General features: G+C 35.2%; 1 protein-coding gene across 1 annotated transcript in view; it reads right to left on the bottom strand.

The window, feature by feature from the left end:
- Positions 1-15,910, bottom strand: part of NEGR1 (neuronal growth regulator 1) — an 861,528-nt gene extending 845,618 nt beyond the window's left edge. Inside the window, exon 1 of the mRNA XM_047727677.1 lies at positions 15,526-15,910. Within this exon, the coding sequence (XP_047583633.1) occupies positions 15,526-15,701 (176 nt within the window). The 5' untranslated portion in view covers positions 15,702-15,910. The remainder of the gene's footprint in view (positions 1-15,525) is intronic.
- Positions 15,911-16,275: the final 365 nt, after the last annotated feature.

The following is a 16,275-nucleotide window of genomic DNA, read 5'->3' as shown; positions in this document are numbered from 1 at the left end:
ATATATAATAAGTTGACTCTTCCATTAAGAAGAAAATTTTTGTTAGCCTTTAATTTTAATTCTTTTTTGGTACTAAAGATGATCAGAATCAATATTCCCATTTAATCTTAAAATATATCAAACCTCCTCTATCGAATTTTTCTAAAGAATATAACTAAGATGCGAATGTCACAATCTAATTTAACTTTTATAAATTAATTTTTATCCTAGAGTATGTCTCTAATTTACAGGAATAACAAGTCAGTGGTTAAGAGTAGTTCAAAGAAATGTAAAACAATCAAATAAACTATTTATTGAATTTCCCACTGAATGTCTGGTGACATACACTGCAGCATCAGAAAACAAAAGTTCTTTACCTTTAAAACCAAACTAAAGATCTGTTTCTTAAATTTCCAAGGCATGTAATATTAAGTATACCCATTGGGAACTTCTAAGATATTTGGAAAACCTCCAATGAGTTTCCTTCCTAGTTTTATGAATTTTAGATTATTTTCATAGCAGGCTATAGAAATCATAGGCATTATCATCATTATCATGACAACTATTCTTCACAATTTTCCCACCCTTATGTGTATTTGGTTCCATTAGCCTGGAACTTAATTCTTCCTCCCCACTTGTGATATCCTATTTTATGAGCCTCTACTCAAAAAAGAAAAAAAGAAAAAAAAAGGAAGGAAAAGCACTATAGCACCCTTCACTCTAGAATTCAAGTGATTTTACTTAATCAAATCCAAAAAAAAAAAAAAACCCGCGAAATCTTATTTTTAGGCAGTATTACATTTAAAAAAAACCACAGAATATAGTGAGGTTGAGGTATTTCATAAAACATGTACATAAATAACTAAAATTCAAGGAAAGAACTGCTTATTTTCACTAAACTTATTTTGTTATATCCAAAATTAATGCAAGGTAACTAGGCTTACAAAGTCATAAAGGAAATAAATGTGCAGATACATATATATGTATAAATTTGGATACACAAATTTGGGGATATATATAAATATATCCATGTGTTTAAATTTTTGCTTTCAATATTTTAATTCTGAGCGATTAATAAAGGTTCCATGAAAAAATTAGCATAAAGCTAATTTTAGAAAATGATTAGAACTTGGAAATTACTGAAAAGCCATTCTGGAAAATCAATTGATAAGGAAAAGAAAGTCCCACAAAAGAGGAGGCAATAGCAAAAAAGCCCTATCTGAAATAAAGGATAATTCATGAAGTAAGTCCCTATAGCATGCTGGATCATATAGAAGTAAGCACATTACCAGAGAATCTTAATTTTGTCTGCTGTCAGCTAAACCCCAAAATTATTAATGAAGGTCTATTGTAATGATAATTATAAAAATCCTAATAGCATTTATTTACTGTTTATTTTGTACCACACAGGGTGCTCTGGAATTTTCAACCTTTAATTCTTACAACGTATAGGTTGAATACTATCATCAACCCATTTTATACAGACCTAATCTTAAGCAGTTTCCTAATTCAATTTTATTTAATGATTCAAAGAAATATGACACTATTTTTTAAGGGCCTAACCTAAATACACTTGAATAGTAACTAGAAGTAGGAAAATGATGAGGATATTGAAAAGTTTAGGATGAATGTGTAAAAGCACAATATCCCCGTACTGGAGGAAAAAAGGTAAACAGAGTTTTTAATGTAAATGAAGGAAATTAACAAGAATTTGCCTTTTAGTGATTTCCCTATATAAACATTAATCAATTGTATGCTCCTTGAAAGTAGGTGATAAAGTCTGTACATTCCCTGCCAGAAACCAATTATGTATAACACATATAAAGGAAATTTTTAGAATACTCCAGGAAAAGTCAGAGAATCAGCTTATCAGTTGTTGAGATACAGAGAGAAGTGCCATCCATTCCATTAGGGGTAGGAGGATCAGAATAATTCAGGAAATGAAGTGGCAAAAGTACAGAAATGCTATTTAAATGAAGAATCATTTGCTGAGGAATTCCAAATTGTTAATCAGAGGACCAGGTGATAATTATGAAGTAGTCTTTATATATATTACCATTCCAACCAACAAAAGCCATAATGAAAGTAAATCGAGAAAAGTGTAGGATTTTAGAAAAAAAACACATAATGACAAGTACGTTTTTATGCTAACAGAAGAAATTGTAAAGAAGAAAATATAACCTTTGTGGACATTCAAAATATGTCAAAAACTGACAACAAATTTAGGAAGAAATCCACATACAAAACTATTCAAAAGAGAGCACAGTATGAAGGAGGGAAAATATCCCAGAAGAAAAAAATGAGTCCAAGAAATAGAAACAAGATGAATGAGATAGCTATCATATGTTCCAGTTAAACCTACTTTTCAAAGTATCAGAAAGATACCATGAATTTAAAATTAAGTGAGCCTCAGAATTATTGGGGAACAAATAGAATAGGGAGACACAACATAACACATAACAATTCCTTCAACTAGGTAAGTCTTGGCCATAAGTTACAGCTATATTAAAGGAGGCATAAGGAAGAGAGAAAGAAAAGACAATGACACTGAGCACCAACTATGTGCAGAATTCTGCTTTGCACACATTCATTGGCTTCTTACTAGGATTTACAGTAAGTACAGGGGAAGCGATCAATATTTCCATTTTAGAGACGAGAGAACTGAGTCTCAGAAACTATTAGTCTCAGACTTAATAGCTGGTGAAGTCAAAATTAAACCCAAGTTCTTTATACTACCCAACACTGTTAAAGGATACAGGTTGAACTATAATGTAAATTCAATGGAGGGGATCTTATCTCTTACGACTGTAGCTCAAACTCATGGGAAGTGTCTAGTGTCTGATGGGGATTCAAAAATTACATGCTCTAAAACATGTGTGACTATCTGAAAGAACATGTTCCCTATGGAAAAAACTATATGACTAGTAGGAAAAAATACAAAACAAATTCCTGATAGAAGAAAGAAAGATGAAGAGTCAATGAAAGTATATTTATTAAATATATTCCATGCAAATAGCAATATGCAAAGTTCTGTGAAGGATTTGCAATAGTATAAGTAAATGATGTTAAATAAGACAGTAGCTGTTAGATTTCTTCGCAGACTCAAACATTTAACAGTCTACCATAATATAAAGCTGATGGAATAAACACTATAAAATGGAAATGTGCAGAAATTCGGCATTCAGAGAAGGAAGAGTTAGAACAGGTCTAGAGAGGTTGAAAATGTTCTTGAATTATGTAAGACAAAAATAGGACTTTATTTTGGGAAATCTTTGGATAGACAAAAAACAAGTCAATGTGAAACTCTCTTGGGTACACATTTTAAAATCTGCAGAAGGTGGATACTAAAGCACAGTAAAGAAGATGCTTCAATTACACACCATCAGATTAAAAACAAGTTTTCATTCAATTAGACTATAAACTACATATACTCCTTCTATCGGTTAGCAGAAAAAGGCAAACTATGTAGTTCCAATATGTTTCATTTTATCCACTGACTACAATTAACCATATGATTCAGTAACATGATTGACATGTTCAATGAAATTAGAATAAAAACATCTTTTAGAGGTCCTCAAATCTTTTTGATCTTCCCATCTACTTTGGGAAATAATGGTGCTCAACGAACCCAAGGCTGCCTAGTCCTTTTCAAGGGAGGCTTTGAAATCAACCTGGTACAGCTGTTTGGAGTTATGCCAGAATGAGTATTCCAATGATTTAATTGGAAAGTTGGAATAATACAGCAAAGAACTACTGTTGCTTCTTTTTGTCAAAATGCTCCAAGAAATATTACAACTTCTATAAAAAGATGAGCATGGGTCTTGGAGACACACACGCCTAAGATCAAGTCCTGGTTACGCCATTTACTATCTGTATTAAAGTTAAAAATTAAATAAATACAAAAAAATTAAACAAATACAAAAATAAAGTTATTCACCTATGAATTTGTTTCTTCACTTACAAAGTAGAAAAATTATAGGCTGTTATGAGGATTCAATAAAGTAGGCAATGGATAATGCCTAACTTTAAATGATAGTCAAAAGCTGTTCATTTTTTTCTCTTGTATTATCAGTAGCTTCTAATAATTAGGGATGAAATCATTATTGGATGAGAGATTTTATTTCATAATATTTATAGTTTTAAGAATTCACTCTTTTCCAATCTAATAAATGCTTGACTATGTAATATACACTATGTATTTAATCTCATTTAAAATAATCTCACATTTTTCCTCAAACATATAACACACCTTGACTTTTTTTTTAATCATTACCGACTTAACAGTAGGTAAAATGTGGCTGGTACTTAACAAATTTTTAGTAACTGAATAAGCAACAAATTTATCAACCATTTTGATCTTTTTCTTAGGGAGAGACACAAGATAGAAGAAATGCCATGGGGCTTGGGATAAAAGGACCTAGATTTCAATTCTGGCTCAGCTGCTACCCATTTTACCTGCAGCAGGTTAACTCATTTTTCTAAGCCTGAATTTACTTGGCGATAAAACTGGGAAAGCAGTAACTTACTGCATATTGTTGAGAAAGTACGTCATATAGACACTCAGTGACTGTTAGTTGAATCTGAATCATGATGATGATGGCTTCGTCATGATTACGAACCTAAATCATTCTGCTGTGCATTTGGCAAATATGCAAAATTAAAGCAAGCATTCATATTTTCTGAGTTTATCCTGAGTTTATTGTGTATGGATAAAATGGTGATATATATGGAAAGTTCTTGCCCATACAGATTGCTTCTGAACTGTGATGCCTTCAGCATACATACAGATGACCTAAAAAATCATAAGAGCCTATCTAATCCTGAATAATTATTTGCTACCCCAACCAGAATACACAGTTGACTTTTTTTAATTCTCACTCTCCTATTGACTATTCCACTGTTGTCACCAGTTATCACTTCTTTTCTCCTAAACTTTCACAAATGTTAATCTTCACCCTCTATTTCATTCTCATCACATGTGCTTTCTAACCTTTCATTTCTTCTTTCTGCCTGTTTTCATTTCTTCCTCTGTTCTCAACATCACATGTGACCACCCAATTACAGTGATTTCTTCCTTCCGTTAAGTGAGTTGAATCACCATCAGTCTGTTGAGCATAAAATTTGTGGTTTATCTGCTATCGAGTGCTCTGGGTCTGCACTCTGATAATTGGGAAGCCTCTTTTGGTATGTTTCACTTCCAGATTTGAGTTACTGCATTTGCTTATGGGGCTCAACAACAAAAATGCAAGTATGTCCATTAAACAGAATCTCTAAAATACAAAACGTCAAGAGTTTAGCTAAACCACTCCAGGCTATCCCTGCCTTCACATCCATTCCATGAGGCCAAGTGGCACTCAGGAATCTTGAACTGACTGACACTAGCCCCTTCACTTGCGCATCTCCAGAAGAGTCATAAGCAAATCCAAGTTCCTGATATGACTTACCCAGCAGTCCCTGTGAGCAACATTCCCTTCCTGTCTTCCCTTGTGTATCTTCTCCTTCTGGGAGCCTAAGATAAAACTCTGCTCTTTTTGGTTAGAATTGACCAATAGGCTCTGAACCAAGGAACCCCCAAACACTCCACCCATTGACCCTCATTAAGGCATGTACTCCAGGTGTAGCTGATCTCTTTGCATGGACTTCCCATGTGGCCCCTGGAGTGTGCCATGTGCCTCCTCCAGGACCTGTGAGTAACAAACTCCTCTATTTCCCTTTCTCCTTGTTTTTGTTTTGTTTTGGTTTGGTTTTGGTTTTTTTGTTGTTGTTGTTGTTCAACCACAGATCACTACCTGATATCCTGGTGTTCTATTTAACAAATGTTATTTTAATGAAATCACAGCAAAAATATACATTCAACAGATACTGCACGATTGGTCCACAAATAATTGAAGCAATGATTTAAAAATCATATCAGTAAGTAAACACTGCCATAAATTTCAGATTAAGATTAAGAAAAGAAAAGCACATAAAATTATTTGCTAATATAAATGTAGTACTTACTATGTGTTAAGTATACTGTGGTAACATTTTACATGTATTATCTCATGTAATCCATGTAGTTCTGTTAGGAACATACTAATTGAGAATAAGGTATTTGTTCAAGGTCATGTAGCTAGTTAGTAATTAGAGAAGTAGGAATTCAAATTCTCATCACTCCCATTCTCAACATGTCAAAGCATGACAGGTTTCAGTGCAACTAAACAATTACAAAAGAAGATAAACATTGTACATAAGCAAAAATAACTTTTTATATCTATTATTTCACATTAATGATGTATGAGAAAAAAATCGATCGGTGACATATGCTCAATAAGACAGAGGAGCAATTATTCAAAGATTTATATATAATTTCCTGTTGTGAAAATACTCCAAAAAATTAGCCCCTGATCCCACTGCAGGCCAAAGTCCAAAGTTGCTAGCTATCTTTTAAAGTAAACATAAATGAACTAGTAACTTGGAACAAAGACATATATTTGAATGCAAAATATAATTTTAGAGCTTCAGTTTGTATAACATGCAGATTTGGGATTATTCCAATTATTTAATGAATTATATGAAATGAAATTTATTCATTTTCATGGGAATTAGTTTATTATATTCTTTTAAATACAAATATTATTTTATTATTAATTCATTTTTATTGTAATATAGTACAAATTATGGGCTTAATTTTGTCATCCCAGTGATGTGAAGTTTTAGATAGTTTGATCAGAAGTCACTCACATAACACACCTTCCCCCCTTCATCCCTCTTTTCCTCCCCTTGCCTCTTCTTCTTTCTCACCTTCAATTTCTTCATACAACATTCAGATTTTGAGCACTAAAAATTGTGTTGAGCAATGTTAGGCAGTACAGATGCCATCAATCCCACTGACCAATTACAAGATATTAATCGAAAACAGGTTGCTGTTTTAGAATATCTAAAGATGTTCTCCTATAAGAAATATGTTATCTGTAAGATTAAGAAAACATTATGATTCCTTTGATTTATTCATTTAATATCTCAATACAATAGTATATAATGTTATTGCAGAGAATATACAAACAATACTCTTGCTTTCTGATTACAGCAATTCTGTTCACAATGTCTCTTAAATCCTTTTAATATCTCTAAATTTAATTCAGTTGCATGAGGGGAAAGGGGTTTCTGAAGACAACTGAACACATTTTTCCATGGCCCTTTTAAATCACCCAAAACCTTTCACTACTTTATGGCAATAGCTATAGCTTTAAAGAAACCCTATCTTGTAGCCTCAGTTTGGGCACTGGACCTGTGTCCAAAGATCTTAGTGAAATTCACTAAAGAACAATTTAGTTCTGGACCAAAAAAGGTTATAAACATCTTCCTTAAATTGAACAAATTACCAGCTATCTGGAAAGTATAATGTCCTGGCTACTGTTCAAAAGAACAACACTTAATGCTGGCAACACCGCCAAATTCCTCCTTTCCTATATTCCCCTTTTCCTAGAGAAAGTGATTAAAAGGCCAATTCCCATGCCAACTGGTTGCTTAAGAGCATCAAAGGTCCTCTGTCAGGATTCAGAACTTGATATGGCTTAGAAACCACTATGCTAATAGATAACCTCTTCAACATTATAAATCAAAGCCATATGACCACATTAAAATTCTATGTGCTAGTAGCAATACCCTGTGGTTTATAAAGTACTGTTGACCTACCTCTGGGAGATGGTTGGAATGATACAAAAGTTCTGCTCAGGTTTGGGGCATATAGTTATTCTTCAAATGAGAGTTATTTGTCCATAGCAAATAGCCATTTCTCTCTACCTCTGTATCTTTATTGATTTGATTTAATTGAAATCTTAGGGAAAAGGAAGAAGAGGCTCATGAATTCAGGTAGAAACAAAAAATGTTAGAGGTCACAATAGACATATTACTATTTTGAACTGTTCCTCTTATTTGATTAGAACTGCAAACGGCAAAAGCCTTACTATATAACTTAAAATCTTTGATCTTCTTAAAATTATAACTACAACTTAAAATCTTACAACCATACCACTGCATTTCAAACTTACCCTGCTGAAACCCTCAGTAAGCAAAACATCTAAAATCTTGACAAAGCATGTGTACGCATGCACACGCACACACACACACATAGACGTTTTCTCAAACTACTCACCTTCTACTCTACTTAGTACATTTAATTTTAAAAAAAATATCTTTAGTATCCAGTACATTTCCTCAAGACCCACCAGTAAGCTGTGTCTTACACTGAATGATTCCAATGTATCTGTCTTAACCCACTGGGATTTCTGCAGCAATCACTTAAGACAGAGACTTGTGATATATAGGGATTCGATATATTTAATCACTATATACTTATATACTTACACTTATATAGTGATTATACTTATATAATATACTTAATCACTATAAATATGCAGACCCAACACAATATTAAATATACTACAATTATTAAAATGTGAAATAACTAATAAATTAAAGCACAAACACATTTATCCCTTCACTTATCCTTCTATGGAGTCATTAATCTAAAAAATAGTAGATGCTAGCCTGATATATGTCAGGTTTGGTGTTAAGGCCCTAGAAAGAGTTATAGTGCTTACACACCCAGCCGGTTTGCCAATTAAAATGAACATAGCAGAGAACAGAAAGTACACTTTAACAAAACACCAAAGAACTTTTTGGTATTATTAAATTTCTTCACTATCTTTCAAATGATATTACATTTTTAGATACAGGGGACTAATTAAAATCTGATTTGATAATGAGTATGACCATGTACAAAAATCCTAAATTTTACTCTCTAGGAGATGGGAAGTTCTTGTTTCCACTGGCGCATCCGAAACACATAAAATACCTGACAAAAGAGCATGTGACCCAATTTTAAAGTCCCTCTACAAAAGCAAAAAGGCAGGTAATACGATGCATCTAGGGAAGAAAGAGCAATAAATTTTATTTTCTCTTATACATGGAAAGCGTCTATGACAATCTATAATGGATCAGCAAACCTTTGAAAAGGATGGCATGGCAGAGATCAATAAGTCCAACTTCCCTCCCAATTCAGAAATCCTCTCTTGAACATCCTTGAGAGAGGCTCACTTCATTAATGATGGTTTTTAAATTACCATCTTTCTTGCAAAAGCATGGAGAAATACACCAAAAGTAGACTACACCTACACAGTGCCTTTAGAAAGTATTTTGAAGAAGTTAAAGGAAGGATGCCAAATGATCTAATACTCAGTTAACAAGGGGGAAAAAAAACAAAAAACAAAACAAAACAAAAAACCCTTATTAATGAATCTTCCCTCAGCTCTTCATGTACATTATATGATGTCTACAATGTCTTAATTTATGTCATGTTGAATATGATATACAAGTGATTTGATTTCTAATCAAAAGTCTCAAATGGCTTGAGAGACTAATTCCGTGGTGGTCAAACACCAGAATCATGGGCATTGTTATGACCATATACTTCATAAGAAACTGGAAATTTTGATTAGTTCCTCAGGCATTAAACTACATAAAAGAAAGGCCTTTAATTCCTATTGATTTCAATAGGCAACTTGGTAGGAATTATCTCAGCATTTTGACCCCATATCCACAAACAATTTAGCCCTCCTTTACTTTCCCTCAGTTAAAAAAAAAAAAAAGATATGGAATTACTGAGTCTTGCCAATATTTATTAATCAATGTCTTTATTTTCCCACCTTTAACAACATTATTTCCTCAAATATTATTAATCGGCATATATTTAATTAAATATTTACACATTTGGTTTATTATTCTCATTATAATCTGGGTGTGGGAAAATAAATCCATCTTTCTTCTTTGTAATATGCCCCAATGTCATTATGGTTTAACTTCTATGCATGTCTCCCTCAAACAGCTATTATACCCAGTCTGGTAAGCAACATTTATGGTGCCATGGGCAAAGCAGTCATTTAATCAAATATAATTAAAATCACTGAAATTATTACCTTTCACTATATATCAATCAAGTTTCCACCAGCAAAACTTAAAACATTCTGGACATTTAAAACAGGGAATGTAATGAAAGAAATTGATTGCAAAGTGTGTAGAACTGAGAAGCTGTATAGATAATGGTAAGACAACCCACGAGTTCAAACAGCAGGAAGCCACTACTATTCCTAGGAGAGAAGAACAAAGAGATGAGAGCATAAACAGAAGCCCAAGAGCCAGTTATCTGGTAGATGATGGAGAATGGAGGTCCAACTGGGAGATGGGAGACACTGGGGACCCTGTCCAAAGCCATGAAGAAGGGGAGAAACACTGTGGAGTCAGACTCTTCATAGATCTTCCCTTCCTCCAAAATTACCCTCCATTGGGCAACTGCACAACATGAAAACAGATGATGAAGGCTGCCTGGGAAATGCAGGCTCAGGGATTAGCTCTGCCATCTATCTCCACTAGCACAGGGTACAGAATGAAAGTTGGACTGTTCAATCAGGTCCAGAACTGTCACAAACAAGGTGTGAACCTTTCCCTAAGTTCTTCAGAAGTCAGGTATTACAAAATTAACTTATTCCATGGAGCTGTTCAATTGCAAAGCCAATCTACTGAAAATAAGTACTTCATTAACAAGAATGTGTTCAAAGATTTACACAATCACATAGGTTTATCAACTCTTCTAAACAAAAAAGGCTGGGCAAAATAAATCTGTCTTGAAAACTTTAAAATAACTACACTGTCCTTTAACATAACAGATATACCAAGTAATATGTCATGCTAATTGAACAGCATTGCAAATCACTACAGGTAATGGTGTAGCATTTTATTCGGTATTCTAGAACACATTTTTTCCAAAATGACACACTAGGATAATCTATTTCCCTTTCTTTTTTGAAGAAGGGGAAAAAAATCAGAATTTTAAATATATTTGTCCAACACTACTGAATAAGCATTTAGGTCTTTAAATAATGCTCTAATGTTCTAAATTGAAAATGCTTATATATTTAAACAATGTATTTAAAATATGTATTGCATCAACGTGCAAGAATGACTCAACAATGTGAGACAATGTGATGAAACCTAAAAGTACAGCACAATTGATTTCTATTGCTATAGGTAATTCTGCAGTCTCATAAATAAATTCTTTACTTTCTTATAACCAATAGCAAGCATTTCAAAACAAAACTAATTAATGAAGTCTAATCAAAATGCCAATGTTTTGGACAAATAGTTCTGAAAAGTGATAAATACTCATCATATCCACTTATAAATCTACTTGAGAAAGTTTTGTGGCTTCCAATAAAAATATCTTCTGTGGAAATGTGCTCTATATTCTCTGTTGTAAGCAAAAATCATCCCTTTTATTACAATATTATATTGGGATTTCATATATAACTTCCATTCAAACCTACTATATTAAAATGACAGAGTTGTGTTTAACTTTGCTAAGGTAAAAGAAGATATCACATTTAAGAAAAGAATCTCTTCCTTTCTTTGATTAAAGCATGACAAGTAGAGAAAAGGATTTTTTGAATTCATATCAGGAAGGCGGCTTAAAATGTACAAAAATCATACGTAAGAGCTGAGGTAGAAACAGACTGAAAGAATTAGCTTAAAAATGACATGTTTAAAAAATGTTCAGTCACTAAGAGGATATAAATGAGGCTGTTCCTTGTATTGTTTCCAAAGAATATTAAACATTTTGGACACATTAACATAACTGTGTTTATTCATATGATAAGAATAAAAAACTGACTTACATTAAAGTGACTGCAAAACTATATTTTAAAAATCATCTAAAATTTACATATTGATCCAGAGCCCTGTTATGCTTCCCCTGATTCTCCAGGTCTAGAAATAGAGGGTCCTAAAATGTGACCAATGTGGTTCTAGCATCTTCTGGTCTTTGCTATGTCACATCACAAAACATTAACTCCTATCTTCCGTGTACTACAAAATGCAATTTGAAGATTGGAGAAAAAGTTAATTTCTCCATAGGCAGATCAACAAATTTTGTTAGGTATAAACTACTAATATGAATTAAACATAGAGCAATTGAAGTCAATATTTAATAAGTTAATGAAAACATTAATTTGTGTCTGTAGCAAATTACAATGTATTCTAAGACATACATGCATGTACTGAAATCCAAAGTTTAAGTAAAGGCAGTACCAAAGGTTCTGTATTGAATAGATGCATCATTAAAACTCTATCAGGAAGGTCCAAATAGCTCAAGTGAATCCTTCAGAGATTTATCAGTGAATAACATTGTTAGGAGTAAGGGAAATTTTGACACTTAATATATTGCTTCACTAACTTTAAAAGCAAAATTAAAATGATAAGAATGCTGTAGTTATTAAAAGAAGTTTCATTGTAAGTCCACTATTTAAGCTAAACAGAGAAGATGATTTGTAAAATGATAGTTATAGTTAGTAGATCACAGAATGGTTTCCCTGTTGTATTATAATGCCACTTAAGGAAAGTTTTGTTTTCCCTGATTTTTTTTTTTCTCTAAAACAAGCATTCTGGCATTTAGGAGATAGAAATGTATCATTTGACCTTTACACTTCTATTTCATTAATGCAACCACAAGCAACAGAGTCACTGACTGACATGTTTGCACTTTCAGGCCTTTAGCTCTTAAAGTTATTTGATAACTGTTATGCCACTATTTGTTCTTTCTTAGAGACACTTTGAGGAATGTTACATTAAAAAACAGAGCATATTGGGTAAAGCTTAATAAATGATATCATGTAATTTCAGTAAAGTGTTCTCTTGAGCACTAGATTTTTGTACTTTGATGGGAGGGGGTGTATGTTTGAAGGCAAATTTTGTTTTGTTTTGTTTCCTAATGAATTAGAGAGCAACATCAAATATGATTCTAATCTCCAATGTAAAAATGTAAAATATAACTGTGACATTACTTTTGATGAAAAATGTGACACCTGACTTACATACTCAATTGACAGTCCTTAAGCTCTGTCTGCATTGGTGCGAACAGAGCAAATACCAGATGCACAAGGAAGAGTCAAGAAAAATAAATGATAGAATTGAACAATTTTTAACAGAGAATTTCTTATAAATGCATATATTAAAATAGTTTAAAAAAAACCTACGGACAATGTAAAAAGGTAAAAAGTGGGATACTCCCTAGAGAATTACAGAATTACTATAAGCGAATTACTTTGGGTAAACAGTAATGTAGATCAGACTTCTGTTTCATACGACAAGAAACTATTGTGGTTATTGAAAAAATAAACACTGTAATTGGTAGAAACATCACTTAAAAGAGACAGAGATTTTATTCTTTTTAAAAAGTTTAAGAGTCAAAAGCTCCCTCATTAAGATATTACAAAAGTCAGAATAGAGCATCTCAAAGGATGTGTTACAGTGTACCCAAGTAAACAAGGGCTGCACCAAAGCAACAACACTGGAAGGATACTGCCCCAACTAGCTAGAGAAGCTTCAGTAGTCTAACCAATGAGAGAACTAAACCTAGGTCTCCTAGAAACAGAATGTAGTTTCAGATATTTTAATTAGCTATAGCAGGTATTAGATTCATTAGAAACAAAATGCCAAGATATATCATCCAAGACAAGTAGTGTAACAAACCCTTTAGGTTGAAATGTTCATGCTCATTACAAATAAGCAATATGCTGCCACACACACATAGATTGCAGCTCCCATGATCTGTGTTTGCAGCTTCTCAAGGTAGTGTTTCACACTCACCACTGTTGTTCAAACTTCCAAAACAAACTTAATATAAAGAACATAAATGGGGGTTTTCTTTATATCCTCTATGTGACATATATCTTCAATGAAAAGGTATTTACTAAGTTAAAACAGATTATATGTTACTTTTGTACACATTCAGTGGCATTCTGTATTTACAGCATCGTAGACAACATATTATGAAAGCATATTAGTCATTAGTGTATATCAGAAATTATAACAGTATTCCAAGTGAATTTGGAGTCCTAAGCATGTTTCAGAAGGTGTAAAACATATGCCACACCCAGATCCCAGATCGTTAAATTTAAGATATGTTGCACAATTCAAACAGAAACCTATCCCACTCTCTGTCACCTTAGACATGCCGTGTATACTGATTTTGTGCATGCACACTTACAAGCCAACTACCACCCAGCGGAGAGAAAGGAGATCTTTCAGGGAGATTTGAAGTGTATGTCAGCTGGGGGTGTCAAGGGGAGAAGGTAGGGAGATGGGAAATGAAGGAATAAGAGCGTTAGCCTTGTTTAGATCTAAGCACTGCTGATCATCAATTCATATTTTCACAAGAGAAAAAAAAAAAACAAAAAAAAAGCTCACTCTGCAGTGTTGCTCAGTGGTAAAATCAGGCTGTGTATGTTCACTAATGACAAAACATTTCAGTGCTCAAGCTTAGGGAAAAGAAGAGAGGAAGGGAGAGTAAGAAAAAGAAGTAAAACTGAACATGAAGGAGGGAGGAAGGAGAGGAGGAAGAAGGGATCAAGAGAAACAGAGAGATGGGGGGTCATGTGTACACATGTGTGAGTGACAGTGTGTGGAACAGTGAAGGAGTGTGTGCCTTTTAGACAGTGAAAGAGAATATGAATATGAAAGTGGTTGTTAGAGCATGGAAGTGCCAGTGTGTGTGAGGATGTGAAAGAGAGTATGGGAGTGAGTGTGTTGAAGGGAAACAGATTTGTGAGTGTGAGAAAATGGTAACTGCAAGGGTTCAGAGGGAACATGCATGTGTGTGTGACGGTGATGGGAAAGGAATGGGGAGAGGGATGGGAAATGTGACTCAAAAAAAGGGAAGACAAGATCACAGAATAGGGACATGAACATGAACAAGGAAGAGAAAGAAGGAATGGGGAGAGGTGATGCATGGAGGAAAGGGGGGTAAACAGGATCAGAAATCAGAGTGGTGAAGATAAACAGGAGGAGAAAATAATAGAAAATGCAGGAAAGATTACAGAGAAAAGAGAAAAAGGATGGAAACAGGCAACAGAGGAAAAGGAGAGTAAGAAGGAACTGGGAAAACAGGAAAAGAAAATGAGGAGGGGAAAAAAGAAGGGAGGAAACCATCAGTGGAAGGAAAGAAAGCTGGAGACAGAGAAATTGAGCCTAAGTGTCCAAGTGAAAGGGAAAATAAATGGGAGCAGGGAGCCCAAGTTTGCAAAAGTCGCTTAGGCTAGAGTAAAATAGAAACAAACCTGATAAACTTGTCAGACTCTCCAAGAGTACCCCATGACAGTAAAACACAGACCTTGTGAATTGAGTTTCAAAGTGGCATCTGCCCCTCCTAAACCTCACTCTTCACTCATCCCAGGACTACTTGGCGTTCCGGCAAAGTGCTTTAGCATCACGCGTCCAGCTTGCTACCTGCCCCAGCGTAAAGGGGCCAGGCTCCAGGCAGATCCATCACCTGGATTTCTTGAGTGTGTGTGTGTGTGTGTGTGTCTGTGTGTGTGTGTGTGTGTTTATGGTGATCACCATCAGCATTATTACTCAGTGTTAAAAAAAAAAAGAAGAAAAAAAAGGCAAGAAGGGTGGAAAGAGAGACAGAAAGAAAGACTGAGACAAGTACGAAAAGCACGCCGTTCCTCCTACCTAAGCACCGCCGTGTCCCCTTTTCTGACCATCATGTTGTCCACGGCCGCCCAGGGGAAGTCCACACTCTGTCCAGCCGGGAGGCAGGAGGGTAGCAGGCAGCACAGGCTGAGGAGCACCGCCGCCAGCCACTGGTTCGAGCAACAAGCACCCTGCACCAACAGCATCATGTCCATCCCTGCTAGGGCTGCTCACTCTCCAGCAGCTTTCAGCTCGCACTCCCCCACCCCCTGGTGCTGGCGAGTCTTCCCGGGAACCAGGCGGCGCGCCACAGGATTTTTTTTTCTTTTTTTCCCCCTTTTTTCTTTTTTCTTTTCTTTTTTTGTGTGTGTGATTTTTGGGGGGCTGGGGTGGGTGGGTGGGTTTCTTTTCTTTCTTTTTTTTCTTTCCCTTCTAGTTGTTGGCTGTTGTTTCTCTCTCTCTCTCTCTCTCTCTTTTTTTTTTTTTTTTTTTTTGCCTCCCCTCCTCCTTCTCTTCGCTTTCCCTCCCTCCCTCCCCTCCCACCCCCTGGCACCACGCTACACCTCCTCTCGGTTGCGTTTGGCCGAGTCCGGAGTGAGTCTAATTCTCGGGCGGCTCGCACACCATCTAGCGAGGAGGCGAGCGCGCCGGCGAGTGAGGGAGGAGGCGCGGCGGCGGCGGCGGAGGCAGGGCGAGCGGCGGCGGCGGGCGGCTGCAATCGCAGCAGCAGCAGCAGAAGCAGCGCGGGGCGCAGCGGCGGCCGCTGGCCCCCGGGCTCGCGCGCGTTGC

This window comes from Lutra lutra, chromosome 4 (assembly GCF_902655055.1).
Source record: "Lutra lutra chromosome 4, mLutLut1.2, whole genome shotgun sequence".
In the NCBI taxonomy this organism is placed as follows: Eukaryota; Metazoa; Chordata; class Mammalia; order Carnivora; family Mustelidae; genus Lutra; species Lutra lutra.
The sequence above is the reverse complement of the archived record's forward strand: the minus strand, read 5'-3'. Positions and strand labels throughout refer to the sequence as shown.